The sequence below is a fragment of the Uloborus diversus genome, chromosome 4 (assembly GCF_026930045.1).
Source record: "Uloborus diversus isolate 005 chromosome 4, Udiv.v.3.1, whole genome shotgun sequence".
In the NCBI taxonomy this organism is placed as follows: Eukaryota; Metazoa; Arthropoda; class Arachnida; order Araneae; family Uloboridae; genus Uloborus; species Uloborus diversus.
The window spans coordinates 142988468-143012420 of NC_072734.1; the positions used below are offsets into that span (position 1 = coordinate 142988468).

General features: G+C 33.7%; 1 protein-coding gene across 1 annotated transcript; it reads right to left on the reverse strand.

Annotated features, from left to right (window-relative positions):
- Nucleotides 1–1649: 1649 nt before the first annotated feature.
- LOC129220884 (cytochrome P450 2A9-like) lies at nt 1650–23515 on the reverse strand. The gene is made up of 7 exons (XM_054855318.1): nt 23404–23515; nt 16506–16880; nt 15638–15971; nt 11012–11211; nt 9461–9724; nt 6018–6191; nt 1650–3279 (listed from the first exon to the last, which is right to left on the reverse strand). Exons 2-7 carry the CDS (start codon nt 16852–16854, stop codon nt 3110–3112), a joined length of 1491 nt encoding a protein of 496 aa, XP_054711293.1. The 5' UTR covers nt 16855–16880; nt 23404–23515; the 3' UTR covers nt 1650–3109.
- Nucleotides 23516–23953: the final 438 nt, after the last annotated feature.

The window sequence follows — 23953 nt, forward strand, 5'->3', positions numbered from 1 at the left end:
AACATTGAAAGCGCGCCGATTTAAGTTATTTTTTAAAAATATTAAACAAACAAATTATTTAAAAAATGGTCAGATCCTATGTTTTTAGTATGCTCTTTCAGAAAAAAATACTTTTAAAATTTTGGAAACGACCCCATTGCAAATTAGAATTTTAAAGCCCTCGCATACAAAGTTTCACTTCAAAAAAAAAAAAAAAAAAAAAAAAATTCTGTTCAAATGATATGTTTAAATCTTTCAAATCCTTTGATTATTGAAAAAAAGAAAGCATTTTTTTAATTTTTCCTAATATTTTTTTTTGTCTTTAACTAAGGATACGTTATGACATTATTATGACGAAGCTCAAGGGACAAATTTCGTGCGTAAAAAGAGAGTTCGTAGTTTAGTTAGTTTGACAGGTGACTTATGTGATTTCATGTTACCTCATTTAGTGTGGATTCATCCCACGTTTCTTCTCTTCAATAGATTAGTTCGATTTAAAGAATGCTCTGTATTGGATTCATTTTTTTCCAAGTTTGTGAATGCCCGGCATAACTCGTGATTAGTAACTGAATAGCAAATTTTCTGTTACTTGACTTCAGAATTTCCCATTATGCATATTCGTATTAACTATTGAGTTTGAAACTTTGAGGTTTCCTCTTGAAAAATGGATTCATCATAGCTTGAGAAAATTGTGACACATCGCTTGAATGTCCTTTATTCTGCCATTCGCGACAAAATTAGCTCTCCAGCACCTCTACAGCAGAGGTTCCCAAACTGGGTACCGCGGCACCCGAGGGTGCCGCTGGAAGAATTGAGGGGTGCCACGAAGCGTCCATGGTAACAATGATAAGTATATAACAGAACTAGATACTTCCATATCCTGAGAAAATTCTAATTCTTCAAAGTGTGCCACGAGTTGGAAAAGTTTGGGAACCCCTCCCTGCTCTATAGTGTTTTTCGAGAGCAGTTTTAGTAAACACAGTGACGTATCTGACGTTATGTTGGGGGGAAGGGGGGCTATATAATAGAGGTAGAACTATTGCCGTGAAAAAATTCTAATTCTTTAAAATGTGCCGCCATTCGGAATGGTTTGAGAACCCCTGTCCTAGTGTTTTGCCTCTCTTTAATGTGCTAGTCCCTCAATTATTGGAAGGGACTTTTTGTGCCCCTATGTTTAGTCAACTTAGTGGTTGTAATTACTTAAAGTTTAAATCAAATATAAGTGCACAAAAAGGGTTTGTTGTTTGAGTTTGAACCTAGCTATTGAAGGGTTTATCCCCATTCTCGTTGGCATTTTAAATTTCCTCTCCCCTTTAATATATCAAAAGGTATTATTGAAACTGAAAAACAGGAGTGGAAAAAATTTCGTGTCGGTGAAACTGGGAAGAGACATATTGAAGTTGGTTTGTCAAACAATGTTGAATTCACCAATGAGTTAAGCTGGTTTAAAGGTAAGATAAGATTAATTTAAATTAAAATGATTATGTTCAGCCAAACAGAAAATAAAAAAATATAAAAACACCATAGAAGAAATGAAATTTACCTTCAAGAGATAATGAAATTCAATCAAAGACCGAAGAAAAAAAGAAACTTTTTAAGTGCGATGAAATTTTCAAACTGTTCATCAGCCAAAAAAAAAAAAAAAAAGAGAGAGAGAGAGAATGAACAAGTCAATTAAAACACTTTTTATTTTTATTCTGCGAATTTGTTCGAAATCATGGTAAAATGTTTATTTAGTGCTCAAAACATACAAAAAGACAATATTGGGGCACCTCTTAAGGATCTTGCGTCATTAAAATCAATAGAACCCACGAATCCAGGTTCGCTTGTACTTCCTTGAAATTTTACATTTTTTGTTCAAGCTTTTTCTTTTGTTTGTTGTTTTTCGGCAAAGATTTTAATTTTTCTTAAAATTTTTCAAAAGTCATTTACGTCAAACAGTAAAAATAAATTTTATTAGGAAATTGGAAACTGTTCGTTCTCTATTTGACAGAACAGCATTTGATTAAACTTTAAGTTATGGAACAGCACTTGGGTTTTGCTCCAAAATCAATAAAGCTATTTCACATGTAAATAAGCTCGAAAATCAGTCAAAGCAGGACGAAACATTCAATAACACTTTTTTTTAAATTGAAATTAATTCAAACTTTAAGCAGCACACATTGAGTTTTTATTCAATCTGTGTACCAAGTTTTAAGGATATGAATGAAATGAATTCGTCTCCATATTAACGCATGTAGGCATTTTTTCTCGTAACTGGCATCAGTCAGATAGATATTCACTTCCAAAAATTAAGTACGCATTGGTAAATACATTGCTCATACGTTTACAGAAAATTACAGCTTCTTCATCAACAGTGGATTTTCAGGTTTGAGGGCGGTCGCAATGAATTTTTGTGTCCCCACATGAGAGAGCCTAGAAAGACAACAGCAATAGGGGATTCAAATGGAAAGCGGGCCCAGTATGAGAAAAATGGGATGAAACTAATTTTAAAATGTGAAATTTACAAAACTCCAAAGGGGACCGCACCATGATCTGGCAAAAATGTGGACTGTAAAAAATATGTGGACATTGGGGGGGGGGGGGGGGGATTTATTTATCACTCGTGTAATAAATGTATGAGAAATAGGTCTTGTTCGGAGCCTCTCTGTTGCCAACTCAGATTGACTTCCAGAAAATAACATTTTTTTTTCGTGCTTAACTTTTGGCAGTGAGTATAATATCTTCAAATGAGGCAATGAGAAGCAAAGGGATGTAAATGGCAAAATTAAGAACTTAGAGGTAACCAGTACAAATGGTAGGTAACCCTCTCCTCTGTTTTAGGGCAAGATGTAGTACGAGTAGTCCTGGTAGGTGCTGTTATACAGCATGATTTAGAAAAAAATTTCAATGAAAGCCTATCTAGGACCTTATCTTATTCGTTTTACTTAAAACTTGAAAATGCCCACTTACATCCCTTTGCTTCTCACTGCCTCAAATATGCTATGTGAACTTCTAGGTCCTTCTAACGTGAGTCTTAACAGATTGAAAATCTGATTCAAATTGGAAAACAAGCTTCAGCGACCGCTTTTTCCAGTTTTTGAAGGTCTTTTCAAGGGCTTTCACTGATTCGATGATTGCATGAAATTTTCTAGTCTTGTCTAGGTTCTGCTATTGCGTATATATTTCCTTCGATGAAACTGACGGGATCTTTCCTCCTTGCATCGTCGGGATAAGAGAGCTTGAAATTTTTGACGATTGTGGTGAGGAAGAGGAATGACTGCATCATCGTGAAGTACTCTCCGATACACGATCGCTTGCCTGAAATGACAAAATATATCATTTAATGATAAGAGACCTGACACCTAACAATTGCTTGTTTCAGCGGTTCCAAATGCCCAGAAGTCAGTAAGTCTTTCAGAAATGTCATTTAAAGAAAAGAAATAAAAGTATACAAAAAGTTACAATTTCATTTATTAATAACCGAAAGCACTAATATTTTGACCACATCAAATGATTTTACAGAAGAACAATATGCGTCAATAATAGTATAGAGACAATAATAGTATAGAGACATACACGCTGTTATTATTGTCTTTATTTGCGTTCATTTTTAAATTATTCGAGGTAAATTCAAGTAATATCCGTAATTGAATTATCGGATAATTCCATAATTAATGAACAAAAGAGTAATACCCGCACAAGATTATAACAATCCAAAACGTTATTTAACCTGGGATAAATGTAAATTCAAACAAAAACTACATTAAAACAAATTTGGTTAAGCATTTTAAATGCTTCTCCCGAGAGAGTAGTCGATTTTGAGAATCAATTGAAACAAACGCTATTATCACACTCGTAGTAGTTTTTGGGAACTAACCGATTTAAGGGTAAAGACTAGGTAACATATGGAACAGATTCAGAGTTTCGCGTATTTCGAAACTGTGTAAGGTCATCAGTGTTTGAAGAAGACACTGTGAAAAAAGGTGTTTTTTAAAATTTAGTGATCTTACATTTTCCTCTCCTGCAGGTCTACAAAATGCAAAGTAACTGGTTTTTACATAGTTCTATTCGTCATGTGGAAGGTTGCTAGAAGTATTTATTTATGAATTTCATTTCTTCAGCTATTTTGGATCTGCAATTGAGATGTTTATATTTACCCCACAAATACTGCACTCTGGGGTAAATGGAAACAACTTAAGTTTTTCATTCTTCCTATTTTTTGGAAGATTTAATTTTGATGTAAATGACAATTTTGTATGTATTTTACATACATTCAGCGCATAAATTAATTTTTTCTTGAATGATTTTAGATTACATTTGAAAAAATTAGCGGGTCGTATGCAACCTACAGGCCACAGATAGAGTACTGTTGGTGTGGAATTTCTTGAGCTTTTTAACTTGTCATGTATAGTGTGATTATCTACCTATGTGCAGTCTCATGTGGAAATAAATGAGGTGGTTCCATTACCTAAATAGTCTGTGGGGTACAAGGAAACACTTTGGGGTAAAAGAAAACATGTCTTCTTTCGCTACTAAGAGTCATAACGTGAAGTTTTTCTTCCCCAGTTACTTTCAGAGAGTGTAGTGTAGTCTTGGACACAATGCACAAAATTTTATGTCGCAATGCATCTCTACATATATAAAATGAAGTGTCCAAAAAGCGTCTGTGTGTTTGAACTCGCAAAACTCGAGAACTACCCGGCCAATTTCGCTGAAATTTTCACAATTTGTTCCTTTAAGTCCCGAGAAGGTTTGCAGACCAGTTCGAAAACAATTCGATGAATAGTTCTTTTTTTATTCCAATTTAGGCCCAATTTTCACATAAATTCCCGAATATGGGGGTGAAAAATTACTCGCAATTAGTAATATTACATATCGTTGGAAAGGGAAGAATTTTCCGCGTTCTACGCAATTTGTTCCAACGCTCTAACTTAATTGCGGCGGGAGTTATTTACGTTTTTAGCTCGAATTTGTTTAGGCTTAGCTGAAATTTAGGCACTACTTTCTTCATTAAATTTATCCATAAAAAGTGAAGGAATTGTCCCACAGTTTTTTTTTTTTGACGCCATTTGAAAAAGCGACCTTTTTTACTCCAGATCTAACTCGACCTATGGTCGAAAAAATAAGGTTTTATCTCAAAAGGAAAAAAAGTTACAAGCATTTTTAAATCAAGTTTAAGAAATCTCGATTCCATTTAAAATGTGAACCATTTTCTTCCGCATTTTAATTCCTTATTTTATTTTGTGTTTCCATGGTTACGCATTTTAAATCCATCTTTCTGGACTTAATTTCTCTTTTGAGAAATTTTATTGATAAAATTAGTATTTTAATATCTGTCGTCATTGCTTGGAAGGGAAATCATGATGTTTTTTTTTCTTTTGTTTTTTTTACGCCTGATTGTTGAATATACGTTATACACATTTTTTATTTTCAAGGTGGACCGAGCAAAGTCGGGCAACGCAGTTAGTTCAAAATAAAGGGAAGGACTTAAAATTTAAAATTGAAAGTATGCTTCCCTTTATAGTCCAGCTGCCTTTGGTTTTCTCTTGACTGCGCCTCATTTTAGAAGAGTTCACCTTTATGAAGGGGAGGTAAGCAGATGTAAATTAACAAACGGAATTCGCAATGTGGTATTGGTTCTAGAGCTTTAAACGTCACCTTAGAAATTAAGAAATCATCCAAAGAGGTAGAACATTTCAGTTTTGTACGGTCAAGGTAGATCTCTCATTGGACAGCACTTTATAGTCTACTATTCGAAAAATGTTGGAATTACACATTTTTTTCGCGCTGTTTTTTCAGCGGAAGCCAAATAAGCGAGCTTGCACAATAAAGCTAACGTACAATAAAAGACAAAAATGCAAAACAATAAAAAAGAAAAAATTTGCAGTCCTTTACCTGCCCACGGCAGCATAAAGTTCATGTGCTAAAATATGTTTAGTTACCATTGAGATGATATGCATCTTTTATTTATGAAGCTTTTTGCCTGCAGCTCAGTTATGGTTATTCCAGACTGCATGCACAAATGCTTTATTTTTAAAAGATTTACGTATGCTTACCTGTTCCAAAAATTATGGGCAATTCTTGTTTTGGCTTTCCAGGATCTGTAACGAATCTTGAAGGCTTAAACTCATAAGGATTTTCATATGTCTGGGGGTTGTGGTTTATGGCCCAAAAATTGAAGACAGTTATAGCATCCTTTGGTATTCGGTAGCCTCTAATAGTTGTTTGCTCTGAAAATTAAACAAATACAGTAAATCGGAGGTTGTCAACATTTTCAATTTTTACATAGACATTTTTGAAGTAGAAAACGTATTTGAGCGACACATTTTTCTTCTTTTTTTACTCGAGGTACTAGAGAATTACTGGATAGTGGCTTTTTCCCCAATTAAATAGAAAAGTTTCTAATTTTGGTTAAATAACTTAATACCTAAAACTATGTGTTCTTTTAGCATGTTAAATTGGTCACATATTATCGTGAGGGAAAATAATCTTAATTTTAGTATTTCATTGTATTTCATGTTACTTCGATTTAGTTTTTACGGACATAGAGCGGAACCAGTCGAAGATGAGCTTATCCAAACTGTTTGTGGAAACCTAGGTACCGTTTTTTCACAGAAAATGTAGTTAGATATCTGGAGCTAAAAAATACTCATGCTTTCCCAACATTTAATTTTTAAGAATTTTTTTTAAATGTCAGATTTTTAAATCAAGATGCTTCATCGTGTGACGTCACAAGTGAAGACAGTCATTTTGAATCGGGGCAAGATATCGCCTTTTGGTGATCTTTCACTGTGAGCAATTATTAGTAGAATGAGAATTGTTTATGAAATAAAATTTGGTGAGGATTAACAATGTCCTGAAACTTTGTTCTAGTAACCATAGCTACTTGCTCACTAGTGACGTCAGCAGTGGAAATGAAAACAGCGACTAAACGTCTTTTAAAATTATTTTTAAAAGAGAAAATAAGTCGAAATTAAGAAAAAAAGGAACTCAACCCATGTTTTCGGTCATGCTCTTTCATAAAAATTTATTCTTAAAAAATGTGAAACAACTCAGCTTGTCATAAAAAAATATTATTATTTTTTTTTTTTAGATTGAAGCGTTTAAGATTAAGACCAGCTCCCTTTGTTCAGAAAAGAATAAATAGTCACGCATTGAGCTGCTTTTCAAAGAAAGATGATTTTTGACAGCCAATTTAAACCTGATTAAACTGGATGTGCTTGAAATTGCTTTGTAGCGTAATTTTATCTATGTACCAAAAGTGTCAAGTTATGAAATAAAACAATTTTTAAGAATGAATGGCTTGAACTGCTTTTGATATCAAACGCCTGAGTTTTAAAACAAGGAAAAGTCAGCCGAACTTCAGAGCATGAACTTTTATTGATCAAAAGTAATACTTAAAATAGTGAAAAACTAAATATGGCTAAAGGGGGCACATGTGAACAATTTTTTTAATTCTTTATTAAAAAAAAAAAAAAAAAAAAAAAAACATCGATTTCTCAACACAAAAGTGTCCCTATGATTGAATAAACATTTCTTTGTGTCATGAATTTTTTTTGGGACTTTTTAAAAAATTATTCCTATATTTTTTGGTATTGTTAAGAGACGTCTTCAGTTGTTCACATGTGCCCCTATAGAGGTGCACATGTGAACAGGCTTGCGGTATATATGAACACGGGTAAAAAATGCAAAGAAGCATAACATTTTAAAGGAAAAATTCTTCATTATGAAACATATACCTAAATAACAAATACGTTGAAGGGTTTGTAACCTATACTGCGTCAGTTTCAATTGTACAGTACTTAAATATTTTTTTCCCAAATTTATAACTGTTCACTGTCAAATTCTTAAGAATCGTAGCCTGTTCTGATCACTAAATGGACTAGAAAAAAACTAATATGACTACATAATACAAAGTACTTCTTATTATACAAAGGTTATTCTATATATATTTTGCTTTTAGGCTTCATACATTGTTTGATAATGTACTTTAAAATGATTCAGATTTTAATTAAATGAAAATGTTTTGTGTCTTTTTGTTTCCTGTAAATATTATATTACACTAAATTATTGACTAAACTAAAAATTAAATTAATTAATTAATTTAGTAACAAAAAATTTAAAAAATAAAAATAATAAACATAAATAAATAAATACTTGATAATATTAATAACAATTAACAATAAATTTACAACCTAATTATAGGAAAATAATAATTATAAATATTAACACATTTTATAGCACTAACAATATCTTTCACTAATAATAATATTACGGAGAGCGGTTACGAGAACTGTTCACTAGTGCCTCCAGATGTTGTGTTCACAAGTGCCCCATCGTCTGCTTTAGAACTAATTCGCAAAAATAATTTTTTTTAAATTTAATAAAAAAAATTAAAAATTGTCATAAATTTTCTTGAATGTTCTTACAGTGGTTCGTTATTCTTAGGTTTAGCATTGTAGTTAGTTTTGAAAATGTTTTCACGTGAAGAAAAAATTAAATTCTTTTTTTCAACACCTGCCAAAACAAAGAAGTTGCCACCACAGACACATCAAATGGCTTATTGCTCTAAATGTTTGTCTAAGAGGTACAACTGGTACTGTCCTTATTTAAGAATTTTTCCAGGTTTTTTGCTTGAAGCGATCTTAGAAAAACACACCATGTTCACATGTGCCCCGTGTTCTCATGAGCACCCTTTTCTCCTACCAGTTAAACGAATTTTGTAAGAACTTTAATAAGACGCATCCCAATGCTATATTTAACAAACTCTTGGCGATGATGCTATGAAATTCATCTCTTTAGTAAAATTAACAAGAATTAAAGTACAACCTTGAGGTGTTAAGACGATCATAAACAGACTAGGGCAAAACACTTTTGAAGTGCTCAAGAACATTCCTCTCGGCAAGAAAAGTGACACAACTCAAAATTTAAGAAAAACGTACTACCTATTGATTTAAAATCTACATGTAATGCTCTTGCTTGCCACAAAACTCGCATCATCTTTCATAACTGGTGCGTGGTGACGTAAACGCGATGTAAGCAATAGTCATAATATATCATTAAACTTTCATAATTTAGAAGAAACAATTTCGAACTTTAAGTAGAAATTTTTATTAACGTAGACAACAAACACTAACCAGTAAACATCACATCATAAGTTCTTGCGCATATTGTCATATTTGAGACAAAATCACTTAAAACTAATGTTCTGTAAAACCTCGATTTTCTTCAATGCTGTCTTTTTTTTTTGAGTTGTGTCACTTCCCTTGGTTGAGTGCAAAATGGGGAGCGCAATCACTGCACAGGCACAGTGCTGGAGCTCAAACTCCTTTCTAGCTGCCCTTCCATTGCTCGTACCCATTTCCAAATTAACATGGACTGCATCAGTAATACATTATGCACAGATAAGATCTTTGACACTGTCTAATTTTTGTCATCGTTTCTGCCTGTGCACTTTGTCTTACAAGCAGCAACAAGAAAATGTACACAAAAAACTTACTCGTGCATTGTAAACTTGGAATTAGAGGAAAGAATTGTGTTGTCCTCATCACTTCGTACATGAATGAATTTGTGTATGGTAGCTTGCTTCTGTCCGCAATCGCTGGCTGTCGATTTGTGCCAACAATGCTGATGACTTCCTGATAGATTTTTTCCTGCTCTTCCGGGTGGTCAAGGAGGGCTTTGATGAAGTTACACGTGAACAGTGCCACAGAAGTTATGCCGTCTCCAATTATTTGGATCACAGAGGACGTGAATCGCTTGTCTGAAGAGGAAAGAAAAATGCAGTTAATGAGCGAAAATTTTTGCTTTGGTAATTTAATAAAAAGAAAGCGCTATTTCTTGAGTTTTGTTTTTATAAATAACTTATATTATAAATACGAGGTTTGTTAAAAATTATCGAATCTTCTTCTTTTTTTTTTTTTTTTTTTTTTTTTTTTTTTGCGAATGTCCTCAATATATGAAGGATATAAATCAAGCGCATTTGAATGGGTTCATCTTGAACCTTTTTCGCTTGTGGGATTTTTCTTTTCTGTTTATTATAGCGTTGGTCGTTGACAAACAGCGTTTGAGTGTGGCAGTGTGTAGTGCATACGTCAATTTTTCAATTTCTAGGAAAATGACGGAATGATTGGAGCAATGCTACTGCATCGCATTGCCAAAAAACTGGGCGACAGCTGAATGTAGAACATTCGGTAGATGGAGCTGGTTTTTGGTGGCAATTTTCTTGTAAGTTTCTCGCTCTTGATTCGGAATTTTTTTTCAAAAAAAAAAAAAAAAACAGACCGCTGTCGTCACCTCATTCTTCTGATATGGAACCCTAAGCCTTCTGAAAGTTCCCTTAATGTAAAGGGCGCTTGAAAGCAACGGAATTTCAGGCATGAGAGGATATTATGACTGCAACGACAGCCAAACTAAACAAAATTCCGATACAGACCTTCTCAGAATACTTCCAATAGTGGCAGCAGCGTTAGGATAATTGTGTCAGGATAAGGTGTGGAGTCCTGAGGGGACTACTTTGAAGGGGTGAAAGTTTCCAACGCTTCAGAATTTTTTTTCAGTCAAAGGTAGGTTACTTTTTTAGCAAACTTTATGTACGCATATATGCATTATACGACTGATAAGTATGTATATTGTGCCAAAAATCATAGAATCGTTTATGGCACATTGAAATTTAAATTTTTATTTAAAAAACTTCCTAGGGTTGTAGATTCTACGTTAATTCTGCAAGCAGTAAATCATGTTACTTTTTTTAAATGTAAGTTTAATATAAAATAAATAAATATACATTTGAGAAACGAAATAACAGTAATAAGAGTTACAACGTTAAAAGCACTAATTTGCCAAGAAATTCAGACACATGTTTTAGGATTCAAGGGACCCAGTTTTCGATGCAGAGCTGTGCAAGCTTGTCTGTGTTAAGTCATCTACCAAAAGGGTATACGAAAAATGATTTTACATCTATAAGCTCGTTTAAAAAAAGAATAACGTTTAAAAGATGTGAAAGCACTAAAATGCGTTGATCGCATGGGAATTATGAACAATTTCTTACCAGAAAAGTGTTCCGCTGTCGAATCATTTTTTCTTTTCCTGGAAAGTCGCTCCATTATATATGCATCAAATATGTCTCGTATATGATTTTCATCTAGTGTCGATTCGCTGCGCTGCATGACTTTCAATAACAAGTTTTCTATTTTGTCATGGTATTTCTGTGCCACTTTAAATACATGATTCCGTGGATGAAAAAGAGTCCTAAATGAGAAATGAGCATAATTTATGCTTTGGCAAACTGTTAATGCTGCGTAAAATGCTACCAGAACTTTACAGATAAACAAAATGCATTTACCACTTTTGAAAAGTATGTTTATTAATGTTCCATTTGCTAACGGACTGCTTTATTATATAAGTAAAACTATTTGTTTCTTTTGGAATAAAGGGTTTTTGTTTTAAGTTCAATAATTTTTGGCTTCACCAGTATGGTCACTCAATGTTGTAAACTGTCGGCCTTAGTCAGTACTCAGCCGGCAGAAACGAACTCCAAACCTAAATTTCTTTATTCAGAGCACAATGCAAAAAGGAAAGAACCTTGGAGCAATATCGTTGCTCGTCATGACCAAAGAGTGAGGAAATCCATATTTATGTCATTAAAAGTTAAGATTTCGTTGTGACGTCAACAAATTTTTGTTGGATTAAAACAAAAAGTCTGTTATATAGACATGATAGAAGTGATATTTTTTCTTTTACATTCTGAACCCACACGTTTTTTCTCACACCACTCTCTTGTTCTTTCTACGCCTGACTTAGGCATATTCGAATAAAAAATGTATATTTTAATGAAGAAAGTAGAACATAAACAACGAGAAAACTAAACAATACTCGAAACACGCTTTTTTAATTGCTCACAAAAACCCATGAAAAATATTATTTATTATAAAGTTAGTTTTGTTAACATTACGTTTTTAAACTGATGACCACAAAGTTTCATAGATGTTGTATTAACTAGAAACACAACGAGAAACCGGATTCATGGACAACGAGCCCTTCCAGTATAGACGGGCGAATTTCCGAAAAGCGCATGCTCATGGCTTGGCACAGGCATGCAAACAACTTTTGACGTACTCCTTATGGAATCCAAATAGAGTTGCATCCACGTAGGCTACGCTTTTGTTCGTCTATTTAAAGTTTTGCTCGTTCAAAATGACGGCCAGTGGCTTTCGCTACGGAGTTGTGTATCTAGTTATAGTACATCTATGCAAAAAAATTTCTGCTTAAGTTCAGACTTACAATTAATTTTTTCAATGCGTTAATAAAACTAACTGAATAACTGCTATTATTTTTTATTGTTTTTGCCAACAATTTTAAAAAAAGATAACTAAGTTACCTCCGTCAGACAAAAAGCTTGCGGATCAGAATTTCAAAGCCCTCACATAACATGTTTTACTTCAAAAAAAATCATAATTTTATTTTGCATTACGAACTACAAATATATATATATATATATAAAGGGTGTCCCAAAATTAACGCGAGATTTGAATTTGCCACCATTTTTTCCATAAATTGTTGGCAGCCTTGAAAAAAGAACAATTTGACAGTTGAGAGTTTTGAGAGTTTAGGACTAGTAAAAATGGGGTGTTATTGTAACATACAGCTAGAGAGAGTGAAACATTTCAATTACTGCATAAGGCATTTCCTGGTCGCGTACTCTCTCATTTCGGTCATCAGAATTGGCACCCTAGATCTTGTGATTTAACATTTTTAAATTTCTTCTTATGGGGTTATTTGAATTCAAAGGTCTATGTCAACAAGCCCACAACCACCCGTGCATTACCGTGTTGCGATACCGAGCGCCAGTAACAGTAACTGTTTGACCAGCTTCAACTTTCATTATTTTCGAAACAATTGTTCAATAATGAAAGCGCGTTATTGTATCGTATAACGCTCCATTTTTGATTACCCTAAACTCTCAGCTGTCAAATTGTTCTTTTTTCAGGGTTGCCAACCATTTATTGCAAAAATGGCGGAAAATTCAAATCTTGCGTTAATTTTGGGACACCCTTTATATATATATATATATATATATATATATATATATATATATATATATATATATATATATATATATATAATAATAATAATAAAAGTGAAAAATATTGAAAAGACCACACCAAGAGCCCATAGATGCGCAACGCAGCAAAACTAAAAAGCCAAGTAAATATAAAATTAAGCAAACAGAATTACAAATATTAAACAAATTATAAATAACAAAAGATGATAAAAAGGAAAAATGCAAACAGCTAATAAGTAGGAATAGATAAAGAGTGAATCCAGAGCTCATCAGCCGTGGAGGATTCATTAATTATGGTCAAAAGACCAAAATTTTAACTATAAACTAGAAGAGAATGACAGAGATAGTTGAAAACATCTGCTTAAGTATAGCCTTCGATGAACATTTCGCTTCCTTTGAAACTGTTTAACTGTGTAAATGTATGATACAACCGTGACAAACCATTTTTTTATGAATCACAGTGGTGGATAAATTTTACACGTGCGAAACAGGCGACTCGGTATGTCTTTGGACCGATTTCCGGATATGTTTTTATGTTTTTAATGTTTTGTTGACGAATGGATTGGCTTTTTTTATTAGGCTGAACAATGGACAGGATTTGTTTACGCGGATTTCAAGGTAAGACAATTTTGTTATTGGCAGGTACTGTCCCGCGGAAGGCTAATTATCGGAACTTGTTTTCCTAATTAGTCGAGGCGAAACCCCCTGCTTTTAGTTTTAGGTTTGAGCTCTAGTTTATTGTTTTTAGTTTAGCAAGTGGTGCGTTTGCCCATTGTTACTCTATATTACATGTACTGGAGCTTAAACATTCTCTTCTAGTTTATAGTTAAAATTTTGGTCTTTTGACCATAATTAATGAATCCTCCACGGCTGATGAGCTCTGGATTCACTCTTTATCTATTCCTACTTATTAGCTGTTTGCATTTTTCCTTTTTATCATCTTTTGTTATTTATAATTTGTTTAATATTTGTAATTCTGTTTGCTTAATTTTATATATATATATATATATATATATATATATATATATATATATATATATACACTGATGGACAATTGCTAAGGACGGATTCAAATGTGCTATGTAGCGCGTAAAAAGAAGTGTAATTGGATGCCAAGTGAAATAAACTAATGCCAGAACTCTAGAACATTGCAATGACGATAATTTATTGTGCTTTAAAATGCAGAAGACATTTAAAAGTATTCAGAGGATGAAACGTTTCGGCGTAAGATGTCAATATTGGATATGGCTACCATGGAGAGCGATGCTAGCTTCCACACGTCATATGATGATTTACACAACATTAACAGCAGCTGTTGGGGTAATTCATCCCATTCTTCTGTCAGTCACAGATAAGGGTGTCCTTGCTTATTGGAGGGCATTGTCGACCAGCAAGACTGCTCCCCAAAGCATCCCAAACATTTTCAATATGATTCAGATCTATAGAACGTGCTGGCCATGCGATGGGTGGAATATTTTGAGTGAGCTGGACAATCATGGAAGTCGATTGTCGATGACATGATACGTTGCCATCCATGAAAACCAATTTATCGCTCACAGCACCCCAGAACTCGTGAACATAAGGCAGTAGAGCAACATTAATGTATCACTAGCCGTTATAGCCTTGTTTGGAAGCACACGAGCGACGTACGGCCATCGATCATAATCCTACTCATACCATGACACAACTTTTGGATACTAGTCCTTTTCTTTTAATTTTGCCGGCTTGTATGCTGTACTACTATCATGCCAGGTTAGTTGTCGTCCACTATTAAACGACAGACTGAACCTGCATTCATCTGAGAATAGTACACAAGCATAGTCAAGTTCTCTCCAAATGCGATGCTGAGGACATTATTACAAACGAGCAAAACACTGACTTGCCGACAATGAGATGTACGAAACAAGCTAATGGGCGTATAGTCTTACTAAATTTAAACGTCTGGCTACAGTTTTTCGCTTGCTAGTAGCAGGTGGAAACTGCTTTGCTACCTCATTAGCTGTGTTGCGCTGGTTCCTTTTCGTTGCAAGCACTAAGTACCAATCTTCTGCTGATGTCGTATTGCGTACACGATCTCCCTCGTGACATTTGCAACACATTCCATTTATTTGAAATGATTTCCAAATCTCTCGAAACAACCCTGCGACTGAAGTCGAACACCCCGGCAACATCTAAATCTTTCTGACCGTCTTCGATGTTGCCAACCACACGGCCACCCATAAAATCATCTAAGGGATATAGGGAAGACATACCGAAAAATGCAACTTCGTCAATTAATTCGTTCCCGTCAAACTTTGCTTTTGAACAACGTTGGTCGTCACGCGCCAAATCCTTTACATCGCTTTTCAGCGCTATCACGTGACCAGCAACGTCGTGAGTCTAAAATTTGCATACTCACAACACGTCTTACTGTGTCCCGAACTTATGCTCATTTCCATATTTCTTTGCTTTCCATTTTGTAATTGCTAACGCTGCTATTGCCATCCGTCCTTAACATTTGTCCACCAGTGTATGAATATATATATATATATATATATATATATATATATATATATATATATATATAAATATAAATAAATAAAAAAACAATCAAATAAAAACTCAGCTGCTTACCTGACTAAATTGGAGCAAAGAAAGTATCGCATGTCAAATAACCCTGCCGTCATTTCTGCATAATCCGCAACAAATGAGTGAAGTTCGTCATCCGTCATGCAAGATTCATCAAGAAGAATCTTACGGATGATGTAGATGCTTTTCTCCATTACGAACTCTGTGATGTTTACGGACTTGCCTTTTGAATTCGTCAGGTCCGAGATGATGGCGAGCGTGGAGTCATAGAAAGGCCCCGCCTTCTCCTCTTTAATGGTCGAAAAGCCGCTGTCCTTCAGGTATTGGTTAAAATATTTTCGGAGGACTTTCCAGGATTCTCCATTATCTAGAATTAGTCCTAAAATAGATAATGCCAAAAGAATCAGTTTCGTACAGCTCTTAAATCACACTTAATACAGCTTTTTCATCCACAAAATAATATTAGGTCGTCAATTGCGCCTGATTCTACGATTCCATGCTTTGCTGTAGGCTTTAGGCTTTTCACACCAACTTTATTTATTCAAATATAGGCGATCCTTTCCCCTTCACTGCCGGATCTGGGGTAGGGGCAGCATGTCGGAATCCTTGATCAGGTGTCAAATTCACCCTATTTCTGTGTTTTTTTTCCCTTTGAAACTCGATATAAAATCTCAAATAAAGATGAGTAAGCGTGGAAGTTTCAAAATTTGCCCCGATTCGGAAAATAGAAGATATAGCTCTGCATCCCCTTTCCAAATGCACCTGAAAATAAGGATGTGCGCTAAAATAGACTACAAAGCAAGCGGCAAGTTTATCTTTTCTTCCATATCTTTCTGGTAGTCCTAAAGTAAATTTTCACATTTTATTTTGGTATAGAAAAAAGAAAGAAATAACTAAAAAATAGAATAATTACCATCTTTAAACACAGTTTCCATGAAGTCAGGTTTCACTTCGAAACAGTCACTCTTTGACACCAAGACTTCTCTAACTGCCTTGTGAGATCCTAGATGTATGTAGAGTTGTCCACAACAGGTAAAACTATAGAAGTCTCCATACTTCTCCCCGATTTTTTCCAAATGAGTATGCAGACTTTCCTTTTCCAAGAACGGGAAATACCCGAAATACGGTATTCCAATTGGTCCTGGAGGTACTTTTTTATCTTTTGTGAAATAGTGATATACTACAGCCGTCACCAAAGTTAAGACAGCTGCCGTTATGGGCCAAGGAGGAACGTTAATGCTCTCCATGACGTTAGAATTCATTTTCGAAGATATGTCTTCTTAAAAACCTGCAAAAAACGTCTTTAATATACGTTTCATACATAGGTTAAAATCACCAGTAGCCGACCATTTAAGAGATCGGTTGTAGATTTTTGTTAACCTATAAATTTCAGCAATCAATACAACAACAAAACAGTTTTATGTCATTTCGGCCGACTACTGGAGACTCGCCGATTACTGGATCACTTACCCTACTTTTGGGGAATACCATTCAACCCCGAAACTAGAAGTTTACTTAATATTTCCATATTTCTTCCTCGAAACGGAACATAAAAAAATTTTAAGGCAAATTCAAATGCATCAAAAAAAGCCGTATATTTTTTAAAATTTTTGTCTTCCAAATGGTTTTTGAGGATGCACAAAAACTGTTTATTGTTACCTTTTTCGGAAAAAAGTAGTTTTAATTACTAAAAATAAAGCTGAAAGTCTGTATGTCTGGATGTCTATTACACGCTTAGCGCATAGACCGTTCTGCCGATTTTCATGAAATTTGGCGCAAAATTAGTTCGCAGCATTGGGGTGAGCACGTAGAAGAGATTTTTCCAAAATTCGATTTTGTTAATTTTCTATTCCAATTTTAAGCCACCATTGGTGGTTTAAATTCCTCTGCAGCAATACTGAGCGAATTACCATAACATGGACAAGTAAACTACCATAACACACACGAGCAAATTAACGTAACATGGACGAATAAATTAACATAGCATATTGGTAAGAAATTCATCATCCATTATTTGTGAATATACTGGCGAATCAAAAGACCTTTTACTTTTCTACTACGGACTAAGCCGTGCTGGTGTGGCTAGTATATTTATACAGATTTATTTAGTCTCATTAATATTCTTAAGAAAAGCTTTCAAGATTAATAAAGCTGTAATTAATTTTTTGTTAGGACGTATCTTCCTTTGATTAGGTCTAATAGACATGTTTTTCTTTGGTTGAAATCGTAATGGACATTTTTGTTTTTAAATGAACTAAGAACCTAAAAACATTCACAGACGTCCACCATAACCTCAGCAGCAAGTGCAAAGCTGGACAGTGTAAATCAGCTTTAAATCACGTGACCAAAATATGAACCTCCTATTGGCAAAATGGACATGTTGTTTTCTGATATATGGCCTATGGACATTCTTGTTTGATTTAGGTTTTCCTGTATGATTAGATTTTTGTTTGAAAACAGAATTAAATGGGATATTAATTTCTTCGGCTTAAATTAGCTATATCTTGCTATAGGAACCATTCTGTAATTTTTGAATATGCTGCTAATCCAATTTTCGTTGAAGCTGGACATGTGTGGTTTTGATTGGCACCTCCTCAACTACGACTCGGCAACAACAACTGCTTTAGAAAAAAGCTTTTTCGTTGGTCCAAAAATTATTCGAACGCAGAAATATCACTTCCTGCTGGTGCATCAGAGTCGGAGAAATATAAAATATACATTCAACATTTATGAAAAAGTGCGCATGTTTCAAATTATGGAAATTCCTAAATAATTCCACTCAACGACTTTCAATTTAACACACCTAATGGTCCATTCTGTCACTTCAAAAAGTAAGACATTCAGCGTCCCAAAGCTATGTGCGGGGACGCTACGAGCAGGGTTGCCAGATTTAAGAACAGTAAATACGGGGCAGGGCTTCTAGGACTGAAAGCGGGGGGGGGGGGGGGGGGATATTTTTTAAGGCAGAGGGCAATTACTAGATATGGTGTATTTTTAAGGGATGCTTTCCGACGTAGAACGTTTCTTCATGAAAAATCTGAGGAATTCAATCGTATGAAAGCATTAAACTTTACAAAATGTCGCCGATCAAAGTATAAAAAACGTTTTCATTGCGAATGCCGACGCATGCGCAGGGGTATATTTCCAACATTAGTCAATGAGCAAAGAGGAAGTAATCATTGATCTGCGCTTTTGCCAAAACAAAAACCAAATTAAAACGAAAATAATTTTTACGTTTGCTGCCACATAATTTTCTTTTTTGCTCTTTTTTTCACATTTTTCGCTTTACTTAAATTTTTTTCTCTTAAAATAATGACTCGTTTTGTAAAATATTGTAACAAGCTAAAATGCGGGACCTAAGCCGTCCCGTTTGGAAGTTCCCCGGGACGAGGGACAATTTTTCAAAATACGGGACTGTTCCTTGAAATCCGGGATGTCTGGCAACCCTGGCTACGAGATAGGCTACCGGAAAACCGGACGTATGGTACCTTTAAGCTTACTCTCAACATAAATAAATGTCTTTTCTGATTAAAGTCGTTTTTAAACAGGACCTTGTGGAATATTAAGTTTCTCTTCCGGTAAATGCTGCAGCTTAATGGAATTATTACTAACAGCTCTGGAATCCACTAATAATGCTCTGTAATGAGTTTTGTCCAGTTGCCGGATTCAATATTGCTTTTGCCGTGAAGAAAGCTTTTTTTTCTTCTAAGAAATCAACAGGGCAGTTGAAGTTTTATAAAATTTGAACCAATTATTAGAAATGTTCAATATAAAAAGAGATTAAGCGAAATGTACACTAAAACAGAGACTTTTTCATGTAAAAATCATTTTTTATATGATATCCTGATTTTGAACAATTGAGATGTTATTTATCCAAAGATGGCGAGGTTCACAGAGTACTCGAGCTGCATACTAACCACGGGAAAATATGTCCGACAGAGTAAGAAAAAGGGGCATTTTCTGCGCTAACTTTCTTCACAGAAAGAAAAAAGTATAGATCAAAGATAAAAGTACATATCAGCACCTAACACCATAAGTCAAAAAGAAGTGCAGTTGCAAAGACGTTTGATTTATTATATCTTTCGTTTTAATCTGGCAGAAAATTTAAATGCTTGAAATTATTTTGGCTTTCATCTTTATTTGTTTCAGAATTTATCCTTATCTTATTCTGTTCAAAAACAATACTTTCCAAAAGGTGATCTAGTTTACAGGACCTAAATATAGTTATAATGAAAAAGTACATTTGAGAGTTGAAAAATTCTGTGAAAAATAATTTTTGATGCAATGAAAATATTAAAGTAGCATTAAATTAAGCGTTAAAGGACTTTTAAAAAAATAGAAAGGTTAGGATGTAAAAAATAAGCATAAGTTCATTTTAACCTTTAAAAATATCGGAAGTCAACGAACAAGTGAAAATCATTTCTTTGTTGTTTTTGAACTCAAAGTTACAGGTTTTGGTAATTTTAGAGTGCTGCTACAAACTTGGAGACACATCAATTAAAAATAATGTACTTAGATGACAATTAATAGGAAACATTTAACTGCAATAATATAATGGTATTAGCAGTTGAATATGCTGTTAAAAGCACGTTTTAGAAGAATATAAACGTCGTTACAAATATATATAAAACCTCATAGTCTATTCATAATTTAATTTTACATCTTAATATTCAAAAGTAAAATTACTTTGTATTATTTAAATAATATGTATATTACCTCAACCATTTAATTCTTGTGAACTTCACAAAGTTTAGCAGACTTTTAAAATTTCTCAAGCTTTTTGTAGTATTAAAAAAATACAACTGAAACAGTTTCACGTGTGATATACATATTCATATACTACCGTAGGAAGGTAAATGAGTTTTTGAAGGTTTGAAAGTCTGAAGAAATGAGTTTTTGAGATATTCGAAGAAATGCGTTTGTTATTTTATACTAAGAATAGGAAAGTGTTGGAGCTTGAAGTTTTTTCGTGCTTTATTTTTGGCAGAAACTAGATAAGCAAGCTTGTTCATAAAAGCTGAAGTACAATAGAGAACAAAAATTAAAAAAAAAAAAAAAACGAACTGATGTGTAATCTACATGACTTCCTTTTACGCCAATTTAATGGTTTCTGATTTAATCGATACTTTCAGAAATACACCAACACCATAACCTTACCTGATTCGGGCGCGTCACTCACATTAAGGAATCTAAAAAAGTTTCAAATATTAACTAGTTTATCGCCAATCGATGCAAAAAAAAAAAAAAAAAGTTTTACAGAGATTTCCAGTATCGACAATTTTAACGTGATTAAATGGATAACTCTCTAAATAACGTCAATAGCACCACATTGAAATCAAATTCGAAAAATATTTTTTTTCGTCAAATTCATCGCCATTTTGGCGATATATTTATAAGTTGTTGACAAAACGTAGCGACGAAAAGCTTGGCGATATATCGCCAAATGTTCACCAAATTATAACATCACTTGAGTTAGCATTAAAATAAACACTGCCTTTCCCACAAAAGGTGTAAAAGACCCCTTTTGAAACCTCCGAATGCAACTAAAAGAGGAGGTGCTCAACTAGACCCCACTAGGAATCACCAAATAGGGGGATACCATATTTCAACTATCTACAGCATACCGTTTTTGAGTTATATGAAATACATACAGTGGCTCCCAAAAGTGTTCGTACACTTTGAAATTTTTTAGTAAAACCAAAATAACTCAAAACTGAATTCGAATATAAAGTCCAATATTTTTTTCACATCATTGCTATGTCATTCTAAATATAACCCATTGGTTTTTTTCAAAATATGGACTGACCTTTTTTTTTAAAATGGGTCAGAAAACGAAGAGACAGAGAAATAACACGCCACAAAAGTCATCGTACACTCAAATATTTTCGAATAAATTCATGATTAAAATTATCATATGCCATTTTATTAATATTTTTACATTGTGTTGACCCTTATAAGTCATTTGGCTTTAATTTTTTGTTTATTTATTCCTTAATATATTGCTTTTTACTGTAAAATGGCTGATATTCTTAAAAAACTGCAAACGTCATTCAAAATTTGAATTTTTTTCCCACAGTAGTGGTAAATTGGTTTGAAATGTCTCTAAATTAGTTCATTTATTTGTTTGCATTGTAAAGTGCTTGATAAAATGCTTTAACGAAAGGAATCGGACCGAAAACAAGGTAAGAAAAGGTCAACCGGCAAAGTTGACAGAACGTGATCGTAGATTTAAAGTTAAAAAAATTATAAAAAATACACAATAGAGTACTGTAAACGTTTCTGCAGAATTAAATGAAACATTTTAAATTTAATTTTCACCTAAAATTGTTCGCCAAGTTCTTTGATTTGCTGGATTAAATGGGACCTCTTCCCGCAGAAATGTTCTTGGCCGTGCGAAAAACAGAAAGCTTACGCTTTTCGTCGCAAAATCAATGATAAATAAGCTAAAAACAGTTTAGAATCATGTCTTACTTACAGATAAAAATTAATTCAACATTTTTGGTTTAATTGTTGTATAACTGTAAGTAGAAGAAAAAATTAGGAACTTAAGAACTTAGTTGGATCAGTTAATCAGGACGGTGAAGGTGTTTTAGTGTGAGGGTGCATATCAGCATCAGGACTTGGTAGTTTGTAATTTTTTGATGAAATAAAGAATCATGCTGTTATTTTAAATATTTTAAAAATCAATTTTGAACTCTTAGCCAAAAATTTGGTTATTGGAAACAACTTTGTTTTTTATCAGGATAACGATAAGAAGCACACGGTTTTCAACGTTTGCGTCTAGTGCCTCGAAAATTGTCCTAAAGTTTAGAAAATACCCACTCAATCTCCAGATTGTAACTTAATGTAACATATTTAGAGATATCTGGAGGCTAGATTACGAAAATAGGGCTTTAAAACGAAAATAGAGCTAGAAATAGTAATACTTGAAGTGTGGTAGAACACTTACTCAGAAATTACGCTAAAAAAGAAAGAAAAAGAATGAAATCTATTCCCAGACGTTTAAAAGGTGTTATGAATACTGTATGATATTCTACTAATTGATAATTTAATCTAAAGTTAGATTATTCAATAATATATAGACATTTTATAAAGTGTACGAAGACTTTTGTGAGATAAAATTTCCGGCACTTTTCGGTTTTTGATTTTTAAAAATTAAGTTTTAATATTTTTTAAAAACTTTTCATGCAGTTTTGTTAAAAATTGATCATAGATCTTATAATTAAATACCTATTCCGAAATATTAATTCTAACCAATGATTTGGGGCCTATTTCGTTGAAAGTCGTAGGTGTACGAAGACTTTTGGGAGCCACTGTAGGCACATACTCACATACGTACATATGGACGTCACGAGAAAACTCGTGGTAATCGAGGTAATTAACTCGGAGATCGTCAAAATGGACATTTCTGGCGTCCATACGTTTTTAGGTGCACGTACACGTGCGGTCGAGAAAACAACTCAGCAGTGAACAAAATGAAAATTTAGGCCGACATTTGCCTTGAACGTACTTTTGCGAATACAATACTTCCTTTATTGTGTAAAAGGAAGTAAAAACATGACAAATTTACCGTTACTACCCTTTACCTTCCCACGGCAGTATACATCCACACATGTAAGCATTGCCAAAAGTTTGAAACCAAAGGTCCAATTCTCGTGGTATAAAACACCCATCCCACCAGTTTAAGTTTAACTTTATCTCATTCACATTAAGAACAATTATTGCTCTGTGGTAAAAAAGATTTTGTAACTAGTATACTGTCATATGAATCGCTAACTCAAATGAACAATAAAATAACAATTTTAACTTACAGTAAAGGCAGTTTCATGAAGTGTCACTTTTAAAGTTTTAAATTCCTATTTTTTAAGCACACAAGCGAGGAGTTGACTTTTCTCCGTTAACTCAGCCATGTGTATACAATTCAGATAAGAACTTGACACTTACTCTCAACGCTCGGCCTTGAAATTCAATATCCTGCTGTCTGTTATGTTTTCCTTCCCATTCTTTTCTCTCTTTCCGTTTTTTATGTGCTCTTGACCTTTGTATATTTGCTATCAGTCATTTCACACGTTTTAAAAATAAATTGGTTCTCGAAAGACAATGAACGTTCATTTTTAATGTTCGATTTATTTTTAGGGACACATCTTCTCTTTGTACAAAAGAAAGTTTGTTTTTATATGTGTTAGTGTGTCTGTCAGTCATGGAATTTGTAACAAAGGTGGTCTGAAACCCATGTACATCGAAGCATGTTTCTAGTCGGTCTGAAAAATGTTTAATCAATTGAAAAACAAAAAAAAGTTTTTTCAATTTTTACTCCCTTTTAAGAAGTAAAGAAGGTATTGCATAAGAGAAAAAATTTGA